This window comes from Bubalus bubalis, chromosome 11 (genome assembly GCF_019923935.1).
Source record: "Bubalus bubalis isolate 160015118507 breed Murrah chromosome 11, NDDB_SH_1, whole genome shotgun sequence".
NCBI classification, from domain to species: domain Eukaryota; kingdom Metazoa; phylum Chordata; class Mammalia; order Artiodactyla; family Bovidae; genus Bubalus; species Bubalus bubalis.
Genome location: NC_059167.1, coordinates 67,359,275 through 67,383,205, shown reverse-complemented (window position 1 = coordinate 67,383,205; position 23,931 = coordinate 67,359,275). Strand labels below are relative to the sequence as shown.

The following is a 23,931-nucleotide window of genomic DNA, read 5'->3' as shown; positions in this document are numbered from 1 at the left end:
CCCTGGGTGTGGAAGATCCCCTGGAGAAGGGCATGGCAACCCACTCCAGTATTCTTGCGTGGAGAATCCCCATGAATCCCATGGACAGAGGAGCCTGGCGAGCTACAGTCCATAGGGTCGCAAAGAGCCGGAAACGACTGAGCAACTTGGCAGATGCAAGCACAAAGCCTCCTACAGCACATGGTGGGGTCAACCCTAACTGCCACAGGCATATAAAAATCTGACCACTCTAAGTCTGTCTCAAGGGGCCCAGCTGGCCTGAAATATTCTGATTCCCCAAGAGGGTGGGGGACACCTTTGCTCTTTTGCCCCAACCCTGAGGGCAAAGGCAAGTAGGCCACATTTGGGTGGGGAGTGGAGCAGAAGGGTAATGTCATTTTCCAGTGGTTATGGCATCAGGGCTGGCAGAAGGGGAAGTGAATCCTCTTCAAACCCAGAGGCAGGGCTTTTCCACTGTGCTCTGGAAGGCACCTCGCGCCCAGTTCAACTCTTAAGGGCTTTTTCCCCCAGCACACTTCAGTTGAGGGGCACTCTACTCTGCTGCCTCCCCCCCATTTCTCAGCCAGAGAACAGAGGCCAGGCTTAGGCAGAAAATCTTGGGACAGGGTTCTTTAGTAGGAGTTAGAGAAAAATAAATAAACTTCATACAGTCAGGAGAGAAAATGGTGCTGACCTTGTCAGACAGTCTGAGTCGGGGGCACATGCTGGGAAATGCCCCCAGGTTTCAGAAAAGGGGTGATCGGCCTTTGGGTGGGAGAGAGCACAAAAGACCGTCTTTCTCCCCTCTCCCCCAGCCGTCTCAGTGGCCTGAGGGTCATACAGCTGAGGCAACTTTTCCACATCAGCCTCCCATCCCCCACAGGCAGGAGGCAGGAAAGGCATCTCAGTCTGGGATCCTGGGAGCAGCCATCCGTCCCCAAAGAACTGGAAGGAAGTGCCAGACTCTGTATCCGGGAACTGACAATGAGGTCAACTCAGGGCAAGCCAGAGATGGGGGCTAGGAGCCAGGCTGAGCCTCCCACCTTAGGGCAGGAGCTTTTGGAGTTTGGCCCTGCTTGAACTGCAGGGGCAGGAGTGGAGGTTCCAGGTAGCCAGGTCTAACCCTCCAGGAGCGGAAACTGAGTCCAGAGTGGCTCACTAGGAAAGGCAAGAGTGGGGGGCCAGGACCCCATTTCCTGCCTCCCAGGTCGTATTTTTTCCCTCCACAAATATGTGACACTTATTCAGAGAGGAGGGGAGGAGGAGCAGGATGTTGGCTTGGAGAGGGCCTCAAGGCCCCAGAGAGGCCCCACATGGTTCCAGCCTCCACCTTAGCCTACAGCTGAGGGAGGGGCTCCAGTGTCCGAGGGAGCGCCAGCTTCCTGCCCCTCAGAACGCAAGGGGCTCTCTCCTCCAGGGGTTGGAGCCATGTCCCACAAAAGAGTGGATGTCCTTGCAGGATGTCCCCATGGGATGGGGGCATCAGAGGTGGCTCTCCTGGGTCTCTGCCTGCTCTGTGAGTGTGTCCTGCTCACACAGCTCCCTGGAGACCACGCAGGGTCTCTCAGACTTGTCCTCCTCCTCAGAGGGGAAGCAGGCCCGGAGGTAGGTCCTCACTGACTCCTTCACTTCCATCTCCAGGCCCTTCATCTTGGCCTCGTACTCTGCCATCGCCTCCTGCTGTAACTGTGAGGACAGTGAAGAGCATCCCCTGGCTCAGCATGGGCCACCTGCCCCCCTCTCCCTCCCCTTGACAGTGGAACTGAACCGGAGATGCCTGGTTTGTTCAGACTGCCCAGGAGATCAGGGTGGGAAGTGGAGCCCATCAGGGGGTTTCTCAAGGGAGGGTCTGCCAACCAAGCAAAGAGATCTGCAGAGATGCCTCAGAGCATCTGACCCCCCAGGAGAGGGGCCAGTCCCTCTCCTCCCACCTCCTGACTGGCAGCTCCCCCAAGCCGGTCCCTTTACACCCTGGAGCCAGGCCAGTTCTGCTGTGGGCCTGGGTAGTGGTCCACGCCCCTCCACCCCCACCTGTTTTTCCATCTCCTGGATCTGTTCCAGGCAGGCTGCCTGCTTTTCCTCCAACTTCTCCTGGTGCCTCTCCAGGTTCTCCGTCATCTGGGCAGGAGTAAGTGGCAGATACAGACCCCTTTAGGCTGGTGTCCCAACCTCTGCACAAATACTAGAACCCCGGATGGCCAAGGGGCAGCCCCTCCCCCACTGCCTCCTGCCCCATCCCTAGCTGCCTGGGCCAACTGAGACAGTGCATCTCCTAAGGGCAGAGTAAAGGCCTGGGACCACCTCTTCCCTCAGAGAGAGTGTGTTTGGGAAGAACATAGCTCTCACACACCTGTTTGATCACCTGCACCACCTCCTGAATGTGGGAGTTGTTAATCTCTCTCTTCAACCTGTTGGGGTGATCAGAGTTTCAGATGGGTAAGAGGCTGCTGAGAAGAGCTGGGTGGGACCAAGTCTCCACAGGGTGTAGGCAAAATGAGAACTTCATGGTAGAATCATCTGTGGCTGGCACATCTATGTCTGGTCTGGGAACCAGCCAGAGGGGTAAGCAGACGGACCCATGGAGGACCTGAGGAGCCTTTGGGAGCCCTGAGGGCCTTCTGAGGGAAGGGGCTTCCTCACTAAAATGCACTGTTCCTCAAGGCATACATGGGCAAGTGTAGGTGGAAATCAGCTGTCCCAAGGTTTCGCTTCCCTCTTGGCATGTTTAATTTTCCCTTAAATTCTCCTCTCTGCTCAAATAGTGGTGGCATCTGTGTTTTGCCTAAGGAGGACATTCTCTGATTCAGAGGTGACAGAAGTGGAATCACCTTTCAGGAACCAGCAGACTCCGGGAAGCAAGTCAGGATCCCCTTGTAGGGAGGCCCCTTCCCACTGGAGTGGTTCCTGCTCAGCACCAGGCCTGGAGTTAAGTCCTGTGCCTCCCCTCCAGGGCTCACCTCTCCTGAGCCATCTTGTCTGTGGTGACCTTCATCATGGCCTGGATCCGCTCCAGCCTCTTGGCCTCCAGCTTCTTCTTCATCTCTTTGGTGTCACTGCAGAAAAACAGGCATCAGGAAGACATTTCCTGGGCCTGGGCCTTCCTGGGAGGTAAGAGTCAGGAGTAGAAGGGAGGCAGGCCTACGTCTCCAAGGTCTCCTTGAGGGTCTTCCGTTCTGCAGCCTGTTTCTCCCTGGCCAGCTCCATCATCTTGGTCATTTGCTGAGGGAAAGGAAGAACCGGCTAAGCCAAGCAGATGAGAAGCCCTTCGATGTGCAATATGCGGAAGGTGTGGGGTCTGGCCGTGACTTCCTCTCCTTCCCCTCCTCTCCCCTCTCTAGCCCTCCCCTCCCCTCCCCTCCCCGACTCTGGCACCTGGGCCGCGTGCTGCTCCTTGAGCTTCATGACACACTCGCATTGCTCCTCGCCCAGCTGCAGCAGCTCCAGCTCCAGCCTGTCCCTCAGCTCTCGCAGACGCACGTCCTCGCCCTCGGGGCCTTCGGCCGACGCCGCCCCGGCGGTGTCCTCGCCCGGCAGGGTCCTGAGACGGCCACGTGGGAACAGGCCGCGAGTCCCAGGCCGCCCGCGCCGCCGAGGGCAGGATGCCGCCGCCGTCGCCACCGCCACCGCCACCGCCCTTACCTCTTTTTGCGGGATCCCTTGCCCGGGCCGAGCTTGCGGCCCCGGCACCCGCCGCTGCCCCCCGCGCCTGGCGGCCCGAGCCCGGCCAGCTGCGCCGCGCCCCTCTGCAGCAGCTCCTCCCAGCGCCGCACGCCGCGCCGCCCCAGTTCCCGAAGCTCCTTCTCCTGGCGCCGCTGCAGCTTCACGACGCCCTTCAGCTCCTGCAGCTCCTCTAGGCTGGCGGTCTGCGGTTCTGTGGGGGCCAGGGTGAGGCGTGCGCCCCCCGGGAACCGCCCCCCGTCACAGAGTCCTCGACCCTCCCCAAACTCGACCCCAAAGTCTCCCTCGGACTCAGCAGACCTTACCCGCAGTTTCTTTCGTGGCCTCCTCCCTGGCCTTGGCCCCGGCTGCTGCAAGAGCCAAAGACGAGGCTCTTGGGGTGTCCTGCGGGCCCCTGGGTTCGGCTGCTCCCCGCCCAGTCCCCTGACAGTGTGGGCCGCCTGCTGAGCACTGCCCAGCCCGAGGCTTCACACGCAGCTGTTCCCTTCCCAGGTGAAAGTCTTCGCTTTTTTATTTTTATTTTTTATGAAAAGCTGCCGCCAGGCTGGGATGTGCCTATGCGTGCAGCGGAGAAGTCAAGACCCTTCAGATGGGTGGGAGGACACCGAGCGCGTACCTGCTGACCCGTTGCTTGTTGGAGCCGATGCCCCGTTGACCTGGCTGGCAGGGTGGTTCCCAAGAGGGAAGGGACTCTGTAGGGAGAGAGGGTTGGAAAGGTGCCTCTCACCCTGAGCCTGGGAGTCCGCCCCCACCCTCATCGTCGGGCAGATGGGGCAGGCCTGTGGGGGGGCTCTGGCATGAGACCTGGCAACACAGACCTCGGGCTGGCCTCCCATGGCTTCCTTGAGCTTCACAGCCTTCTTATCATGGGCACTGAAGAACTTGATAGGATTGGCGAGGGCCACTGTGAGATCTGGGTGCACAGGGATATGGGGGGCCTGGTAAGATGTGCCTCGGAGCCTCTCCCGTCCTTGCCTGCCCCAGGATACCCTGTTCTGCCCTCCTCTGGAGGCTGGCTTGAGAAAGGAGAGAGGATGGACAGCCTGGGGCTTCCAGCATTCCATGGGCCTCCTACCTGCCCAGGTGTCAGGCACATAGTCCTTCATCTCTAGGAAGACGAAGAGCGCAGGCATGGTGAGAGGCATGTTGCTCTCGTTGTGCAGACAGAGATGGTGGTATCCTGTGGGACATGACCAGGTGGCCAGTGAGCCAGGGCCCACTGCTTCCAGCGCTGCTCACCAGCAGCCCAATACTCAACACTCCTGCCTTTAGTCTGGCTCCTGGCTGTGTGATCTTGAGTAGATTACTTTAAATCTCTGAGACTTCCCCCATCTGTGAAATGGGGGTAACAGTGTCTACCTCATGTGGTTGCATGCATGCTAGGTGGAGTCAGTCGTGTCTGACTTTGCAACCCTATGGACAGTAGTCCATCAGGCTCCTCTGTCCATGGGATACTCCCAGGCAAGACTACTGGAGTGGATTGGGATGCCCTCCTCCAGGGGATCTTCCTGACCTAGGGATCGAACCTGTGTTTCCTGCAGCTCCTGCATTGCAAACAGATTCTTTACCACTGAGCCACTGGGGAAGCCCACTTCATGTAGTTATTCTCAAAATAAAGTGTGAATGTGTTATAAGCCATTAAAGCATTTTAAGTGCCCAGTGAGTGTCAGCTGCTTGGGAAATTGCCCCAGTAATTCTGGAAAATTAGAGACATTCTGTTGGGTGGGCAGAGACCTCAACCTCTTTCAGTTTCCTGGAGAGGTACTATTCCTGCCCCACTTTCTTGGGCTGATAACATGACAGGGCTACCTTCCTGAAGCTGCCCCATCCTATGGACGGGTTCCTGATGCTGGTCTTGGTCTCAGACCCACTGGGAACAGCAAAGAAGTACCCCTGTCCTTACCAGAATTCAGGGCACTGATGGGAATGATGCGGTGTCCAAGAAACTTGTTGCCTTCCTCCATCACAGCAACTCTCAGGGAAGCCAACTCAGGCATCAAGATCTGGGGAGAGTTCAGGACAGGACAGGCTGGAGTTGGGAGGGGGTGGCCAGGCTTTCCCCTTCCTGGCTCCAGAAATCTAGGGTCAGTGTGAGAACATGTTACCAGGTTTGCTAAGGACAAAAGGCCCACTCTAAGCCACGCACATAGCCATCCTAGCAGCTCCTGTCATGGTTGGTCCACACAGGGCAGAGAGCTGGATATGTGGCCTGGGCTCCAGAGGCCTGCTGCAGACAGCCCTTGGCAGCTTTGTCAACAAGTATCCAGTGGGGGCAAAAGACCCCCATGATTCCTTGGGCCCCTGCACCCTGGTCTGGGAGTGCACATTTCTGCCTCTAATCCTAACATGAACAAGCATGTGCATACACACCTATACACACACACAAAACCTGCCCACCAAGTAAATTTCTGTAAACTTGGTTTTTGAACTCTTGAAACTCAGGAGGGCACAGGTGAGGGGTGGGGAGAGGAGGAGGTTCAAAGAACTCCCTTTAGGTATTTCCTCTTCTTCAAGTAGAGACCGAGGAGGAGGGGCAGGTCCCAGCCCCTGCCTGCCCTGGGCCCCGCCCCCACCTTCTCAAAGACAAAGGGCTCCTCCTTCCAGACCGGATTGATGGAGTTGGTACTGGGTGACAGCTTGGTTCGATAGCGCCTCTTGGGATCTCCCGGAAGGCCAAACAGCTCTACTTCCACATAGGTGCGCACGCTGCGTTCTGACAGGAACTGCCCAGAAATCACCTGAAGGGGCAGGGAGTGGCACGGGAGATCAGTATCAGTTTCCTACTCAGGCCATGCTCTAAGTCCTCCAGCGCCCTGGCTGAAACATCCATTCTTGGGTACTGGGAAGAGCCCCATTCAATTCTGGCCACAGAGTAGAGGCTGTCTGGCTCAAAGGTTACAGCTAGGCTCTGGCATCCAGGGTGTTTCCAGCATTCAGGGAAGAGGTGTGGGCTTCCCCACCTCCTTCCCCAGTGAGGAAGGAACAGGTCCCTCCCCCAGGGCCTGGGGCTCCTGCTGCCCCACTCTGCGCACTCTTCTCCCCTCCCCCAACCCAGCCTAAGCCCTTCCCCTTGGTTTCCATGGGGACCAAGAGGCAGCCTCCAGTGCAGAGGAGGAGGCAGTTTCCAAGGCAACTTCCTACTGCACAAAACTGGCTGGGGCTGAAGTTTTCAGGATATCAGGGGAGGGGGTTGGGAATGGAGGGGCGGGGCTCCTCAAGACCCCAGCCCTCCCAGCTACTTGTCCACCTCAGGGCCTTGCCGTAATGGAAAGGGTGGTGGCTACCACCACGTCGATGCGGTCCACTGAGAAGGGATTGAACTGCTTGTCCAACCGACGCATGAACTCATGCTTGAGGAGGTAGCCACTCTGCCCGTTGAACTCGAAAAGCGCCATGTTCTGCTGCATGGGCAGGTCTGGGGGGACAGGGGCAGTCAGGCAGGGAGCCCCAGCTCTGAGTCTGCACACAGCCTCTCTTTCCACATTTCCCCGCCTTTCCCGTCTTGTGAGCAGGGAGGTTGGGAGGGCTGTGAGGATGAGGGTTTCTCATATCCCATATTGGTTCCTGAGGGTCTCATCTCTCAGGAAGGGCCCCCAGCCTGAAGTCAACAGGAGCAAAGCCACAACCAGACCTCACACTCAGAGCGGGAGCTGAGACCAGTGGAGCAGGGGTTCCCACAGCCCCACTCAGGCTGAGCAGCCAGAACGCCAGAACCCTTGCCAGCACTCTGGCATCACCACATACACACTGGTGTACCTGCAGTCACACAGGTATGAGCTGAGGCACTAAATGCTCACACACCTGCACGTGCACTCACCTAACTGCATCAGCCTAACTGAACATCAGCTCCCCCAAGTCTGTTTCAAAGACCTCCCCCTCCCCAGGGAAGGGGTAAAGGTGGGACGGGCAGGGGAAGGTTCTTAAGGGCCTGATCATGCCCTTACCCATCGTCTGGAAGTTGAGGGCAACCATCTGACAACCAGCATTCCAGAACATCTGGGGCATGTAGTTGGAGGAGTCCATGCGGGTACCCTTGGGGTAGATGCGGCTCATCTGGCGCTTGTTGTAGCTGCCATGGAGTATAGGAACGGGGAGGACCACAGACCTACGAGCCTCGTCCCAGGCCCCCCGCCCCTCCACCCCACCAGGGACCCTGGCTACAGAGGTCTCAAGGATACTCCACAAACTGCACCGAGGACTTGGAGAGCAGGTCGTAAGCCTTGAGCTCCGTGAAGGAGGAGATAACATAACTTCGATTCTTTTCTGCATGGAGAATGACAGAGAGTCCACATCAGGCTGTCCCCTCCCACAGACCTGTCCTCCCCTTTGGTATGGCTTCCACTGAGGCTTGAGGGTTGAAGGGCCAGCCCCGGGGTAGGAAATGTGCAGATCTCTGTGGGTAGCAGTGTGTCCTGGGATAAAGGGTGCGTACAGTGGATACATACAGGGGTAGACTGTGAGTGCCAGAGTCCTGGAGGGTGGGGTGCATGCCCTGGGCATGCACAGGGGGTGTGGGGAACACACAGAGATGACCCCAGAGGTCAGGAACGTGCCATGAAGTACAGGGCACAGAGGTTAGGGGCCCACAGCAAGAGTGGTGCACAGGAAAGGGCACAGGCTGGGGGTTCAGGGATGAGAAGCATCGCAGAGTGGACACAGAAACAGGTGTTGGTGATGGGGACGTGCATAGAGGGTGAGAGGAACTCACTGTGAGCATGTCTGGAGAAGATAAAGGTAAACAGCACGGGTGCACTCAGAAAGGGAAGGGGACAGGCATTGTGTCTGGCTGGTGTCTTTGCCATCCACCCCCTCCCAGGAGTTCTCATGCCCCAGAGACCACAGGAGCCCCCGGACACCCAGCTGAGGTGGCCTGTTGTAAATGACCTGCCTGTCACCGACACATTCCAGAGCATTCTGCTTGCTGCCAAGTTCCCAGTACAGGGACAGCACACTGGGAGCCACTGCCACTTAAACATGCCCTTTGCCTGGCTCCCCTGATGGGTATTTATAGACAGGGCTCCCAGCCCAAGGGAGGGGAGGACCTGCCTGGCTCTCACCCCCACCCATCAGGCTGCTCTGGTGTCAGGACACACTTCCAAAGGGCCTTCTCCTGCATCGAATCTTGACTTCCAGCTTCCCACCACCCTGTGCTAACTCACGGGCAGAGAACTCGAAGGAGATGAACTTGGTGGGCTGGATGTAATTGACTAGGCTGGACATCTCCTTGTAGGCCGTCACCTCCAGGCCCGCTGTGCCCTAGGGAGGAGGGGAAAGGTAGAGAAGAGGCCAGAACAGAGCCCAGCCCCACACCCGCCCCACCGGAGGACTCCCCACACACCTCATCTGACTGCATCTTCTTTATCTCTTCTTCATCCAGGTTTCCCGACTCCTCCTCTTCCTCTTCTACCTCCTCCTCCTCCAACTCAGCCCCTTCCTCACCAGCCCACACTGCCACATACAGCTCTGTCAGTACTGGGGGCACCGGGAGACCCCACACCAGGCTGGCTCTCCCCTTCAGGCCCAGCCCCTCTCCCATTCCAGATACTCCCCCATGCCCACGCCCACCCCCACTCCTCCCAGGCCAACTCACCTGTATCCTCACCCACAGGGGCATTGGGTGGGCTGCTACCCTCAGCCTCCCCATCCGGCTCCTTGCTGGGGGATGCAGAGCCAGAAAACTGGTTCTTCTTGTTCTTGATTAGGATCTTGCCTCGGAGATCCTCAGGGCTGGGCAGGGGGATGCCAGGTTTCAGCTGTGGGAGAAGAGAGAGAGGCCTCAGCCATCTCCTCACCTTCAGGGTACAGCCTAAGCTCCTTCAGGCCAGGCTGCCCTTCATTTGCCCCCTGCCTACTTCTCCAGCCTCGTGTCTCCTCACTCCACCTAGTGCACCAGCCCTCTGTCTGACCCAACTTATCCCAGCTCCTCAGTGATGTTTCCTCACCTTATTCAGTCTGCCTGGAACACCCTTGCCCACTGTCATCAAGGTAAATCCATTATCTCCCTTAGGTTACAGCTTAATAATCACCTTCTCCAGGAAGCCTTCCCTAATCCCCAGGACCAGATCTGGAGCCCCAAGTACTCTAAAGCAGCCACTGGTTGTAATGGCATGGTTACTTGTCTGCCTCCCAACTAGAGGGTAAGCAGTCTGAGCTCTGAGACTGGCCCCTTTGCCACTGACATGTCCCTCAAGCCCAGAATGGTGTCTGACATGTGGTAGACAATAGGGCCCAACAATCCTTGAGGTGAGCCCCAGCATCCTGGCACCCTGCCCGGGGTCCCCAGCCCTCAGCCCCAGATGCACCACAGTGAAGTCTTCTCACCGGGAACTTCTCCAGGGGTTCTGTGAGCAGCATATCCCCAAACATCGTCCGGCAGTACTCAGCCATCTTAGCCTGTTGACGGGGTCTGCAGGGAGCAGACGTGGATGGTGTTCAGCTGCTCCTCTCTACCCTCTTATCCATCTTTTTGTGCCCCCTGATGACCCAGATCAGAGGCTTAGGAATTTGGGGAGGCAGGGACACAGGCAGGAGAGCCCACAGTCCCAAGGAGATTGTGAGGAGACCTGGGAGGGAGCTTGAAGGCATGGCTAAGAGGCTGGGAATGACTGTGGGGAGGGTAGCAGCAGGTGGGAGATGGGGCCAGGGTAGAGAACAAGGCTGGGTGGCCTGGATACACACGAGTCCACGTGGTTTTCAAATGACAGGATGACCGGATAAGGGGAGGTCTTAAAGGCACTTTCTGCAATGGCTTCGATTGCTTCCTGGAAGAGAAGGGGACCCCAGGGGGAAGAAGGAGATCAGTGCTATGCTACAGGCTTCCACTCCCCCAAAGGCACCATTGTCCACTCTCCAGTTTCAACACATGCATAGAACTGGAGGGCAACTCTTGGCCCCTGCCCCTTCTGGTCCCCTCTAGTCCCCACGCTGGCCCAAGGCCTCCCAGCCATCCCTTCTCTCCTGCTTCACCACCCCCAACCCCCAAAGGCTCTTGGCCCAGGGCCCTTCAATACTGCCAGTGTCACCAGCCTCTGCACACCGAGTCTCACCTTGAAATAGATGTCTGTGGTCATGGTGAAACCATGGGTGATGATGGGCTCCTCGTCGGGGGGCTTCCCCTTCCAGCAGTCCAGCTCCACGCAGCGGCAGCCTGCCAGCAGCACCTGGCGGTACATCTCAGCAGAGGAGAGGCCTGAGAACTGGCCGGCTGAGCCGGAAGAGGGGCGAGGGGCAGGGGCTTCACTCAAGGGCAGTCCTGCTCTGCCCCGCCCCTCTCCATCGAGGGGCTGTCCTGTGCGCAACCCCTGCAGGGGATTCAGGGGACAGGAACAGGGCCCAGAGGAAGAGAGGCTGGCTGTGAGGTCACCAAGGCCCACCTGTCAGGTAGGTGTTGTGGGAGGAGTTGATGAAGTAATGGTTGAGTGGCTGGGTCATGTCGTGGTGCAGCAGCAGCTTGTCCTGGGCCAGCACACTGTTCTCCGGCCCGCAGAGAAACCACACCATGCCCTCGGGGGACAGCTGGCCTGGGGGACGGGGTGGTTGTCAGGGCTGCAGCCTAGCTGCGGGGCTGGGAAAGGTCCACAGAGGGCCCAAGTTTCCCTCAGTCCTCACCCCGCTGCACATTGATGCCGCTGGGCTCATACTTGTCGATGAGGCCCTGCACCTGGTCAGGACGCGCTGGTGGGAACAGCAGGGAATTGAGCCTGGAGTCGCGCTGTTTCTGGTTGATGAATTTGGCCAGGTGCTCCTTAGTCATATAGGGTTTGGCCTTGGAGTGGCTGCAGGCCAGAGAGAGGAGCACGGGTCCCCCTCTAGATCCCCTGGGCTGGGGTGAGAGGGGCCTCAGACAACCCCCTTCTCCAGCAACATCACCTAATTATCAGCATGGCAGGTGGGAATTTCAGCCACCACCCCTTCCCCAAGCCCAGCCCAGCCCAAGAAGCTCACTAGGAAGTGAAGATCTCATCTATTTCTGGCCGAGGACAGAGGCTCATGAGGAAGCTCTTGTACACGGACTCTGGGAAGTCCTCAGGATTGATGGCATCATTCTGGGAGATAGAGAGTCACTGATGACTCCTGGGTCCACCTCCCAATACTAGGAACCTCAGACTAGGCCCAGCCCTGTGCAAGGGGACCTGGGGAGAGGGACAGCCCAGGGCAGACAGAAGAGCATCAAGGGCACCTTGAGGCCCTACTTTTCAAGGCCCTTGTTGCTGAGCAGAGAGCATCTTAGCTGGTTTGCTTTGCCCCTGAATTGACCTCAGCTAGTCACTTCCCAAGTGGCTCAGTGGTAAAAGAATCTGCATGCAATGCAGAAAAGTCATGCATTGGAGAAGAAAATGGCAACCCACTCCAGTCTTCTTGCCTGGAGAATCCCAGGGACAGGGGAGCCTGGTGGGCTGCCGTCTCTGAGGTCGCACAGAGTCGGACACGACTGAAGCGACTTAGCAGCAGCAGCAATGCAGGAAATGCAGGTTCAATCCCTGGGTCAGGAAGATCCCCTGGAGGAGAAAATGGCAACCCACTCCAGTATTCTTGCCTGAAAAATCCCATGGACAGAGAAGCCTGGAGGGCTATAGTCCGTGGGGTCACAAAGAGTCAAACACGATTGAGTGAATGAGCACGAGTCTCTTGGCTAAGACAGAATTTGAACTAAGAATGACCACAACAGGGAAGAAAAGAGGTGAGAAGCAAGTGGGGCTGTTTGTCAAAGCTGTGGGCTCTTTTTCTTTTTAAGTGAAGGATAAATTTTCAAAATAAAGCACTTTGCATACAAACAATGCACCTAACAACAGAACCTCAAAATGCATGAAGCAAAATTGACAGAATTGAAGGGAGAAATAGACAGTTCACAACAATAGTTGGAGACACCAAAAAAGCACAAGGAATGATAACAAAACATAGACAGATTGGACTTCATCCAAATTTAAAATTTTTATATTCCTTCAGAGAAGGTTAGCATGGCCCCTGTGCAAGGATGACACGTAAATTCATGAAGTGCTCCTTATCTTTTAAAAAATTGTATTCCAAAGGAACCACAGAATGGGAGAAAATATTTGCAAATCAGATATCCAATAACTGACCATGCCACAGTAAAAGACAGTCCAACTGAAAGATGGGCAATGGATTTGAATAGATATTTCTCCAGAGAAGATATGAAAATGACCAATAAGCATATGAAGAGATGCCCAACATCATTAGCCTTGTGTGCTGTGCTTAGTTGCTCAGTTGTGTCCAGCTCTTTGCGACCCCATGGACTGCAGCCCTGCAGGCTCCTCTGTCCATGGGATTCTCCAGGCAAGAACACTGGAGTGGGTTGCCATGCCCTCCTCCAGAAGATCTTCCCAACCCAGGGATCAAACTCAGGTCTCCTGCATTTGCCATCTGAGCCACCAGGGGATTCTGCTGGGCCAAATTCTGAAACTCATCAGGACAAGGAACTCCTTTCTATGTCTGTTCCATTTTCTTCCTTCTCGAATAGGAATGCCTATAACTATTATCATATGCCTATCACACCACTGCATTTTGGAAGCAGGAGCCCGGTTGTCTTTTTCACTGATTCACAGATGTAATAGGGCTTCTCTGGTGGCTCCGAGATTAAAGCGTCTGCCTGTAATGCGGGAGACCTGGGTTCGATCCCCGGGTCAGGAAGATCCCCTGGAGAAGGAATTGGCAACCCACTCCAGTATTCTTGCCTGGAGAATCCCAGGGACGGAGGAGCCTGGTGGGCTACAGGCCACGGGGTCGCAAAGAGTCGGACATGACTGAGCGACGTAACTTTCACAGATGTAATGGAATTTTTCCCCAGGGTTTTGACCTGTTGCTGATTTAGATGATCTAGATGAGATTTGCCTGGAAAATCCCATGGACAGAGGAGCCTCATAGGCTACAGTCCATGGAGTCACAAAGAGTCACAAAGAGCCACAAAGAGACATGACTGAGCAACACACAGATGGGATTTAGGACTTTCGAACTGATGATGTTTGGATGAGAGTTTAAACTTTAGGTTTGAGACTTTGGGGAATATTAGGGTAGGGTGAATATATTTTGCACAGGGGACAGACATAAATTTGGGGATCCAGAAGGCATACTGTAGGGGGCTAGAGGTCACCTCCAAAAAAGATATGTCCATATCTTAATCCCCAGAACCTTTGAATGTCTCCTTATTTGGAAAAAGGGTCTTACAGATGTAATTAAGTTTTGGTTTTTCATACGAAATTATCCTGGATTATCTCAGTGGACTTGAAATTACAACAAAGGTGTCCTTATAAGAGAGAGGCATAGGGAGATTAAGTACACAGAGCAGAAGGTAATGTGAAGACAGAGCAGACAGAGAGATGTGGTCATAACCCAAAGAATGCCAATAGCCACCCAAAGCTGGAAGAGGCAAGGGAATATTTTCCTCTAGAGCCTCTGGAGGGAGCATGGCCCTTGATTTTGGACATCTGGCCACAACAACCATGAGAGAATAAATTTCTGATATGACAGGTCACCTAGTTTGTGGTAATTTATTACAGCAGCCAGGGAAACCAATACAACTAGTAAACATTTTAAAGGGTTTTGCACTTTTAAAAAACATTCTGAAGAAAATCTGGATAAACTTAGTTGTTCAGTCATGCCTGACTCTCTGCGACCGCCATGGACTGTAGCCCACTGGGCTCCTCTGTCCATGGGATTTTCCAGGTAAGAATACTGGAGTGGGTAGCCATTGCCTTCTCCAAGCTAATGCCTTCTCATTAGCCTTAGGTAATTGCAAATCAAAACCACAGTGAGGGGAATTCCCTGGCAGTCCAGTGGTTGAGACTCCACCCTTCCACTGCAGGGAGCACAGGTTCTATCCCTGGTCAGGGAACTAAGATCCCACAAGCCAGGGCGTGTAGCCAAATGGAAAAAGAGCATAAAACCACAATGAGATACTATATACACAGAATGACTAAAGTAAAAAATAAAAAAAGAGAGTAACAAGTGTTGGTAAAGACATGGAGAAATTGAGACACTTGTACAATGCAAGTGGGATTGTAAAATGGTATGGTCATTTTGGAAAACAGTCTGGCATTTCCTCAAAATATTAAGTATAGAGTTACTATATGACCCCAAAATTCCACCCCTAGGTATGTACCCAAGTGACTTGAAAACATATGTCCAAACAAAATCATTCATAGAAGCATTATTCAGAATTGCCAAAAAGTGGAAATGACCCAAATGTCCATCAACTGTTAAACAGATAGGTAAAATGTGGTATATCGACACCATGGAATATTATTCCACAGTAAAAAGAATGAAGTACTGATAGATACTACAACATGGATGAAGCTTGAAAACATTGTGCTAAATGAATGAAGCTTGATATCAAAAACTACATATTGTATGAGTCCATTTACATGAATTGTCCAGAAGAGACAAATCTACAGAAACAGAAATGGAAAGTAGCTTTGGTGGCATTCAAGAATTCTGTGCCTTTGTATTTCATTCCAGAAAAACCCATCAATTGTTTTCCAGGTTCACTCTGAAAAGCCAATATCGGTCTTAGTTTGGAGCAGAGGCTCTGAGCAGACGAGCAAGACTGAATCTTGGACCCATCAATTATAAGCGCAGATGGCTCAGGGGCTCCTACTGCGGTGCTGGAGAACTGATCAATAAGGAGGACGTGGCCGAGGTGGGAGCTCGGGAGGTAGGAGCACAGAAGCGTGGATGTTACTGACAGCAGCCATGGTGCCCTGGCAGGAGCCCACTCGCACCTTCTCCCCAACCCCCAGCTTGCATCCTCTGCGACTCACGGCACCAAAGGGTCCCCAGCTCTGTAGAGCTGACCACAGGGAAGGATTCCTCCCGGGATTCATGTGGACAGGTGATCAATGAGGCCTCAGTTTTATTTATTTATAACATTCCAAATTCTTATCAGGAGAAAAGACTCCATGGATTCTGGGTGGTACTCTATATTGAGGCACTGGCCAAGGGAGGATGGGGACCTGAGATCCACCCCCACCAGGCAGGAACCCTGGCTCAGGGCTGTGTCTGCCCAGACAGCTCCTTTCTGTAAGTCACATAAGGTACCTCATGGGTCATCCCACATACGGCTTGTAATTCAAAATTAATTACTTAAGTAAAAAGAAGGGGCTTCCCCGATGGCTCAAGTGGTAAAGCATCTGCCTGCAATGCAGGAGACACAGAGACCTGGGTTCAATCACTGGGTTGGAAAGATCCCCTGGAGAAGGAAATGGCAACTCACTCTAGTATTCTTGCCTGGAAAATCCCATGGACAGAGGAATGTGATGGGCTATAGTCCATGGGGTCGCAAAGAGTCAGACATGACTGAGCATGCAAGCACACCAGTAGAAAGAAAGATGTTTTCATGTGTTGAGCTGAGGGAATGTAGACCAACCTACTCTAAACTCAGGCATCTCAGCCCCCTGCCCTGGTTCTGTCACTGCTCCTGATGTCAGGAATCGGTGGCTCTGGAGTTACCTTGCTTTTCAGGCTGTTGGCCAGGACTGTACCATCATTTCTGCTCTCCCCACTCCCATGAGGCCTGCCTAAGTTGCCCTCCAGCCAGAGGCAACTCAGGTGAGAAGGAGAATGCTGGGAGTGGGCTGGGGAAGGAGAACCACTCACCTTGCCTTTGGGGAGGTGGCAGGCGCTGAGGGCAGCTTCTACCCGCTTGCGGTCAGCAGGGAACATCTGGAAAAAACTGAGAGCAGAGAAAGTGAAAGTTGCTCAGTTGTATCCGACTCTTTGCAACCCCATGGACTGTATAGTCCATGGAATTCTCCTGGCCAGAATACTGGAGTAGGTAGCCTTTCCCTTCTCCGGGGGATCTTCCCAACCCAGGGATCGAACCCAGGTCTCCTGCATTGCAGGCAGATTCTTTACCAGCTGAGAAAGGCATCAGGCAAAGAAGGGGTGTCGGGCCTGGAGAGGGAAGGCCTTGAAGAGCTTGGGGGAGGGGAGGGGAGGATGCATGGGGAGGGAATAGGGGAGACTCACTTCTTCACGGGAATCTTCCCCTCAGGGTTAAGCTGCATCTTGAGCTTCACAAGGCTGGTGGGCAGAAAGCAGCCTGTCAGGGCTCAGTCCTGCACACTTAACCCTGCATGCACTAAGGCCAGGCAGGTGGGCACTTACATCTTGTCCAGGAAGGTGCTGCGAGAGGCGTTGGCCGTCAGTGGGTGCTTGGCCAGAGCCAGTACGTCTTCAGCCCAGTCCTGCAGGACCCCAGAGCACAGCGGTCAGGTCCCTCACCCCAGAGGTGCCACCACACCCCACAGCCCAGGCCTGTCCCCCAGGATTTCCGGGCAGTCCCCAGGGCCCAGACCTGAGCCCCCGACACACCTTGCCCACGTTGTCCTTATAGGAGACGAAGTTATGGAAGGTGAGGTCCACCATGTCAGGGCCGGATACCACTGTGAGCGTCTTCAGCAGGAAGTTGTCGGGGATGTTCATGTTGAAGACTTCCCGGAGCTTCTGGCTCTGCAGCAGGTGGTGACGCAGTGGGGATCAGCAGTGTGCCCCTGGCCCTCTGCACCGTGGCTCCCCTGTCTCTCCTTCTCAGCCACGTGAAGTCTGGCCCACTGGAGGGCATCTCATCTGTGCCCATCGTGGGAGCCACAGAAGGAGAGGCCCACAGGAATAGACAAACCAAGGCCGTGGGGCTTGCAAGTTCTGTGTATTTTGTTTGCCATTTCTCATTTGAAGACAGATTCTTAGTCTCCAGTTTCAGGGAATCTTGCTTCCCACCAATCCCTTCCTCCAACTTCCTTACCAGCATTAGACAAAAACAGGCAAAGCGTTTGGAGGGGAGGGGAGAGGGGGCTAGCCACACCTCCCAGCCTGGCGTGCTCTAGGAGCAAGAGCTGGCCATGCAACGTCTCCATTCACTGTGTCCTGATACCAAAGCCCCAGCAAACCAGGGGGCAGCCACATCCCTTCTTGGTTTAGGGAGAGACCCTCAGCTCGCTCCAGAGATCAGGCTCCCCGCCCCCACAGGGACCCCTACCCCATGGAGCTGGTGTCTGTGCTGAGCCTGGTCTCCTCTGGGCCCACTTACCTTGGGCATCTTGGCAAACTTCCCAAAGCGGGTGTCCCGGATGCTGGTGATATCCAGAAGCTCCATCTCCTGGTTGCAGCAAAGACGGGATGTGGACCAAGACATCAGATCGCGGATGAAGGGCAGGAAGCTTTACACCCCTTCACATCTTGGCCAACTGCCTTTTCTAGATGCCAAGACTGTGGGGTCTTCCAGACTGCAAACTTCCCTTCTCAGCAAGTGGCTCGCCTTCCTCATGCGACCCTCCTCCCTTCCTCTGTAGCCACGCCTCTCCTGGCCACTCAAATTACTGGGGAGCTGTGACCTCATCTCCCCACCTCCATCCCAGATGCACTCTCCCCAGACTCCCCCACCCTTCTTTCTGCCCAGGTGCTGAGACTTCTCTGATCTCTCTGGACCCTCAAGGTTACCCAGAACCACAGACAGGGAATCAGCCTTTGGCAGCACTTCTAATTCCATTCTCTTTCTCCAAGGGATGCTAAGGGTGGAGCATTGGGGCCCAAGGCAGTCATGGTTCTCACTGGGGTCCTCCCTCCCAAAGCAGCCAGACCCTGCCCACAGGAGGTCCCATGGAGCCACCCTTTCAGGTCACTCTACAATGCTGGCATCCACACCTTCACCCCTGCGTCATCAAGAGGCTGCTTGGATTCGATGGATCGGCAGGAGTTCGGGGCTGTGGTAGACAGGGGCTGCCTCACCTTACTCTGATATGTCCAGTACAAGTAGTAGCCCTTGGGATCCACACGGAGGATAACTGGAGAGGCTATCGTCGTTTCCTACAGAGAGAAGGAGTCAGCCCCCTGCTCTGAAACTTCAGGCTGAGCACTCCTGGCCCCAGCCAGGGGTTTCAGAGCTCACTGTCTGCCTAGGAGGTGGCTGTCCCAGGGGTCTGTGGGTATTTCTCTTTGTTCTCCAGAGCTAAGGGCGGGGTATAAGCCTTAAAAGCTCTGAACCAGGGGTGGGAAGGGCTAGAGGTTTGGAAATGACATTTCTGGAAGAGAAGAGGGTTTCCCCTCTAAATCCCAAATAGAAGTTCTCCCTCTAGACCCCAAGCAAGGGTCTTGGCCCCCACCTTACCCTGTTTTCAAGGCCCACAACTCAACCAAGGGGGTAGAATGTTCCTCACCAAGACTCCATGCTACCTCCAGGAGAACTAAACATAGTGAGAGCCGAGAACCCAATCCCTGCAAAGCAGCCTAGCTTCCTGCCTGCCCAGTCCTCCCATCCGTGGATCCCAACCACTCAACTGTCCCACATGCCTTTCCACCTCCCAGCACAAGCACCCAAACTTTCTTGCCTAAAATATCATCAAAGACTAGCTTCTAGAAAGCACTTCCTGAGACACGCTGCAACAACAGGGTAAGAGCTGGTTCTCAGACCTAGAAGCCTATCTAAGAAATCCCCAGGGGCTCACAGACTCCCAGGAAACAAGCCTCTACTAGACCATGAGCTCTGTGCCCTGTGTTTGCTGAAGGAGCGAGTGAATGAAGAATGAACTCACTTCTGAACTCCTGTTCCACTCACAGAGCACACAGGCTACCTTTTATCTTAACGGTCTTTGTATGCACAAAGAACAAGATACTAAAGTTGAAGTTTCCAACAAGGCATGGTAGTTGCTACACACCAAACCGGAACAAATGCAAAACTTACAAAGGAAATGGTCCAGAAAAATGTTCTCAAATCTGGGGTGGTTAGGATATGAGAGGGAAAAGAACACTGCTAATTCTGAAAAAAGCTGTGTTGTGAACTCCATTCCCTTGCCTCCCCAAGGGAGGGTTAGGGTGCCTGACCCCTCACCTTAAACCTCCTGCACTTGGAAAGCTTGTGTCACCCCCTGAGGTTGTGGGGTCTGACACCTGCCTGGGAAAACGAATGGGTGACAGACGGGCTGACTATTGGAGAGAGAGAGTCATAGTGGTGTGATAGTGAGCCCAAACCCCCAGAGTCTGTAGGGCAATGAATCCGTGAGTATTTTCTGGGTCCAAAATGGGCCTGTGGGAGAGACGGGCAAAGCCAAAGTTGCAAGAAATCGAAAGTGGTAACTGGATTCTGAGGGGCTGAAGGGGTAATTTCAAGTGACCTCCTGAAATAGAAATGATAGGAGGACCCTGGGCCCCTGGTGGCTCAAGGGTAAAGAATCCATCTGCAATGCAGGTGCTGCAGGAGACATGGGTTCAATTCCTGGGTAGGGAAGATCCCCTAGAGGAGGGTATGGTAACCCATTTCAGTATTCTTGCCTGGAGAATCCCATGGACAAAGAAGCCTGGCAGGCTACAGTCCATGGGGTCGCAAAGAGTCATTCACAACTGAAGTACTTAGCACAAACCCAGGAGGACCCTAAGTAAGAGATCCCCAGGGGCTTCCCTGGAAGGTCTGGTGATTAATATTCTGCACTTTCATTGCAGGGTTGGGGTGCAGAGGTTCCATCCTTGCTCAAGGAATTAAGACCCCCACATACTGTGTGGTGTGGGCCAAAAAAATTTTTTTTAATTAAGGAAAAAAAGAGATTCCCCAGTTCAGAGAAGGTGGTTGGTGGGTCTCCTAAGAATCCTCAAAAATATGCATGAGAAAAAAAAGTGTTACCCTTTTGCCAGGCCCAGTCCATGATAGCAGCTGCTCAGTTAAGAGCATCAGTACCTCTTTGCCCAATCCCTCCGTGCACCCCACTCCTAGTAGGCAGAGAGGAGGAGCAGGGGATCCCCCCACAGGCCTTCGCAGAGCGTCTGCAGCTCACCTGAAATTATTCTTGGAGGTGGGGTAGAAGATGTCATTCTAAGTCAGGTTGGAGTTTTGAGATAACTAGTCTCTGAAGTTAATATGCTGTCTAGGTTGGTCATAGGGAGAAGGCAATGGCACCCCACTCCAGTACTCTTGCCTGGAAAATTCCATGGGCGGAGGAGCCTGGTAGGCTGCAGTCCATGGGGTCGCTAAGAGTCGGACACAACTGAGCAACTTCACTTTCACTTTTTACTTTCATGCATTGGAGAAGGAAATGGCAACCCACTCCATTGTTCTTTCCTGGAGAATCCCAGGGACGGGGAGGCCTGGTGGGCTGCCGTCTATGGGGTCCCACAGAGTCGGATATGACTGAAGCGACTTAGCAGCAGCAGCAGCAGCAGCAGTCTCTGAAGTTAGACTGGGCTTTGTGAGGAAAAGAGTCTATAGGCTTGTATGGACTCTATTCCCCAAGAGCAAATGGAATGTCTCATGACTGGCTGAGTGTCCTTCCGGGGGTCATAGGGGAGCTTCTCCCACAGAATACATTGTAAACGAGCTCTGGGACACAAAATTAAGTTGGGAGCTCATGACATCCCATGCACAGTGCTTATCCAGTACCCAGGTCATCTGCCAACTGGACCAAAGGCAGTCTGAGAGCAGAGCCTCATCTGGCAGGTGCATGTGCCCTGAGACCCGGCGCTTCCTGCTCGTGGGAGGCAGGCTCCAGGACCTGCAGTGCCCTGCCTCAGGGTGGGCAGCGGGCCCGCTGGGTACACGGAGGCTGGCTTGCAGAGCAGGGCACATGGCACATCCCCATCCATAATGATGCTAAGGTTACACACATTTCCCAGAGGAACTGAGAGAGGCCACTTCACTTTTCATTCTGAGCCACTTCCCTCATCCCGCAGACTCTGGGACATACCTCCACCATGCCACATGGCAGCCACACAACTCCTGTCAAAGCAGAAGGCCCCTTTCCACGGGCCACTCCCCACAGTCATGGCAACCAGATTACTCAGCCGAGCCCAGTCCCAAAGGCCTGAGAGCCGTAACTCGTGGCCCCTGAGCCCCCTCATCCCGCCTGTGAGGAGGAGGAACCAGCCCTAAGGGCCCACCCCTCCTGCCCCACCACCCAGCCTTCAGGTTCCCTCCCTGGGACCAGCCAGCTCTGACTCTCACACCAGGCCAGCCCAGCAGCCTCCCCTCCCTGAGGAGGACCCCAACTCCTTCCCCTTCCCCACCCCCCAGAGAACCCCTGGCCTGTGGCAACACACACATTTTCAGGGTCCAGGAGAACCAGAAGCTAGGAAGCAGGCCCAGTTTGAGAAGGAGCAGACACACTGGAGACAGAGGTGCAGGACAAAGCGTGGTTTCCCCATTCCCTGCAGACAGGCAGGCGTCAGGGAGCCAGGCAGAGAGCAGCCGGCAAAAGCAGAAGTCTATAAGTTCCCTCCCAGGCCCCGGGGAGCAGAGCCTCCAGGTCTCACTTGCTCAGGCTCAGGGTCATCCCACAGCTGCTGGCGGGGAGTGGGACATCCCCGGGACAGGCCGGGCTGGGTGCGGAGGAGCAGGTGCTTGTGCTGGGAGCAGAGGCCTGGCTCACCTCTGCTTCTGCTCCGGCCTTGGCTCTGGGGCACATTTCTTCTCTCCCTCAGGAGACACCAGGAGAAACACACCCTGCTCTTCTTGGGGGTTAGGGGGAAAGGAAGACCCAGACCCAAAGAGGCTTCCTCTTGCGACCACCTGAGCAGCCATCCTCCTCTCAGATCTACACACAGAACCTTAGCCCCTGGCCGCGGAGGGACACAGGCTTGGGCACACACTCTCACCCCCAGGTTTGTTTATCTGGGCAGCTATATCACCCGCCTGGCCAAGCCACACGGGCGCCTGAATCCTGGCAGACATAAACCAACCCAGTCCCCCTGGCAAAGCCCGCAGCAGCCCATCCGCCACCCCATCACCGCATCAGCCCTCTCCAGCCCCACTCACATCATCCCATTTGATGAAGCGCTCCCCTTGGCTCAGATAGGCCTTCACCGTGGGGGGCAGCAGGACAGGGTTGAGAAGAGACATGGTGCCAAGCGTCCCTCTTTGGAGAGGCTGGGCAGGCAGAGCACACGGGAGGAGGGGAGGAAAGAGGGCGGGCAGGAGGGGAGCCTAGCCGGGCTCACATGGCACCCGCCCCAGCTAGTCCGGAAGTCTGGGTGCTCTTACAGCCCACAGGGTGCAGGACGGAGTGCTTCGGCCAGAGGCCCATCTGCCTTTTAAATCAGCCTCCTCCCGCCAGCCTGCAGTGGGGGGCTGTGGTCACTGCTCCTGCCCATGGAGGCCGGACTCCCCTCCCCAAAGCCTCCGCCCTCACCCCGGCGCCTCAGCACTTCCTGCTTGGGGCTTCCTTCTCTGTGCTGCTCAGCACTGAGAGGCAGGTCATGAGGTCTGGTAGCCTCAGAGCAGGGGCCTCTCAGTCCCAGGTCAGATGCAGCAGGGGCATGAGCTAGGGGTACTGTTCCCCAGGTGGACACTGAGGGGGAAAGGGCCCCCACAGACGTGGGGTCCTGAGCACCAGAGTCTGTCTCTCTCAGAGGCTAAGGAGGAGGCTGGGACCACCCTGAAGATGGGAGTTGAGGGTGGGGCAGGGTCCAGCTGGGATTAAGTGCTTTGAATAAGCAAAGTTTGCTGAACACCCAGCTCCTCTTTCTCAACCCTTCCTCCCCATGAAAATGAGGTGCAAGAGAGGCAACTGCACCCCTCATCTGTCACATGACTCCCTCCTCTCAGCCCTCCAGAGTGGCCAAGGCCTGGACCCTCACTGACTAGCTGCCACTCGGCACACAACTGCCCTGAGCACCCTTCAGCAACCACCCTCCACTGTGATCTCCTGCAGGCTCCCTCCTCTGCCCTGCGCTGGGGCCTGTCGGAGAGAACGCTTAGGGCAGGGGGGCTGTTCAGAGAGAGGCCTCTGCTCCGTCAGCTCAGGGCCCATGACCCTAACTCTGCTCCAGCCCAGGGCCCAGGCCCCTCGAGCTCAGTCATAGCCCAGGGCAGCCCAGCCCACTTCCTCTTGCCCAACCTGCTCTTATCACCCTTCTTAACCCAGCTGGGGGAGCCAGAGCTCTGACCAGGACTTCCTTCCCCTCTCAGGGCCCCACTTTCTGCCCCAGGTCCCATTATGGACCCTGGTGCCGCCCCCTGGCCACCACGAGACCCTTGCCCAGGCCCTAGAACTGCCTCCGATAGCCAGTCTGGCCCAGGGCAGGAGGAGAGGGGCCCTTTGGGGGCTGGAGCTGAGGGGATTCCTAGCACAAAAATAACTCCCAGAAGAACAATTCTAAGACCACTGGGGTGGATTAAGGCCTGACAGCCTATGGAATTGGCTTGGGAATCCTCCATGCTGACCTGCCCTCTGCCGAAGCACTCAGTCAGGCTCCCCTCTGTCTAAGTCCTGCTGTCTCTCACCTCTCCTCCCCCATGCCTCCAGCCCGGGTCCATCTGTGGGCCCCTCTGGTGTCTCCTGT

General features: G+C 55.3%; 1 protein-coding gene and 1 non-coding gene across 7 annotated transcripts; one reads left to right on the top strand and one right to left on the bottom strand.

Moving 5' to 3' along the window:
* Positions 1-594: 594 nt before the first annotated feature.
* Positions 595-22,776, bottom strand: PLCB2 (phospholipase C beta 2). 6 transcript variants are annotated; one of them, XM_025295921.3, is made up of 32 exons: positions 22,406-22,767; positions 18,397-18,474; positions 17,699-17,767; positions 16,984-17,121; positions 16,777-16,856; positions 16,639-16,692; positions 16,267-16,342; positions 11,602-11,702; positions 11,266-11,432; positions 11,031-11,177; positions 10,704-10,861; positions 10,336-10,418; positions 9,979-10,063; positions 9,248-9,410; positions 8,996-9,105; positions 8,817-8,913; positions 7,836-7,920; positions 7,602-7,726; positions 6,918-7,072; positions 6,231-6,395; positions 5,561-5,660; positions 4,733-4,837; positions 4,476-4,570; positions 4,274-4,349; positions 3,963-4,004; positions 3,619-3,850; positions 3,352-3,517; positions 3,122-3,198; positions 2,937-3,032; positions 2,330-2,387; positions 2,011-2,097; positions 595-1,665 (listed from the first exon to the last, which is right to left on the bottom strand). In XM_025295921.3, the coding sequence occupies exons 1-32, from the start codon at positions 22,487-22,489 to the stop codon at positions 1,462-1,464; spliced, it is 3,558 nt and encodes a 1,185-aa protein (XP_025151706.1). In that variant the 5' UTR covers positions 22,490-22,767; the 3' UTR covers positions 595-1,461. The 6 variants fall into 6 exon arrangements, with proteins under 6 accessions (XP_025151706.1, XP_006073097.1, XP_025151707.1 ...); XM_006073035.3 differs by having other exon boundaries at positions 3,963-4,007; positions 22,406-22,766; XM_025295922.2 differs by lacking the exon at positions 22,406-22,767 and adding an exon at positions 22,020-22,104 and having other exon boundaries at positions 3,963-4,007.
* On the top strand, positions 12,564-12,666 carry LOC112577844. The gene has a single exon (XR_003102048.1). It is a non-coding gene; the product is annotated as a U6 spliceosomal RNA (small nuclear RNA).
* Positions 22,777-23,931: the final 1,155 nt, after the last annotated feature.

Bases quoted from the DNA above. Each gene is read 5' to 3' on its own strand.
- PLCB2 (XM_006073035.3), bottom strand. From the start codon at position 22,489: ATGTCTCTTCTCAACCCTGTCCTGCTGCCCCCCACGGTGAAGGCCTAT. The intron at 17,122-17,698 runs GTAAGTGGGCCC...CACCTGCTGCAG, and splicing joins AGTTTGCCAAGATGCCCAAG to AGCCAGAAGCTCCGGGAAGT. The intron at 4,571-4,732 runs GTAGGAGGCCCA...CTGTGCACCCAG, and splicing joins TGTGCCTGACACCTGGGCAG to ATCTCACAGTGGCCCTCGCC.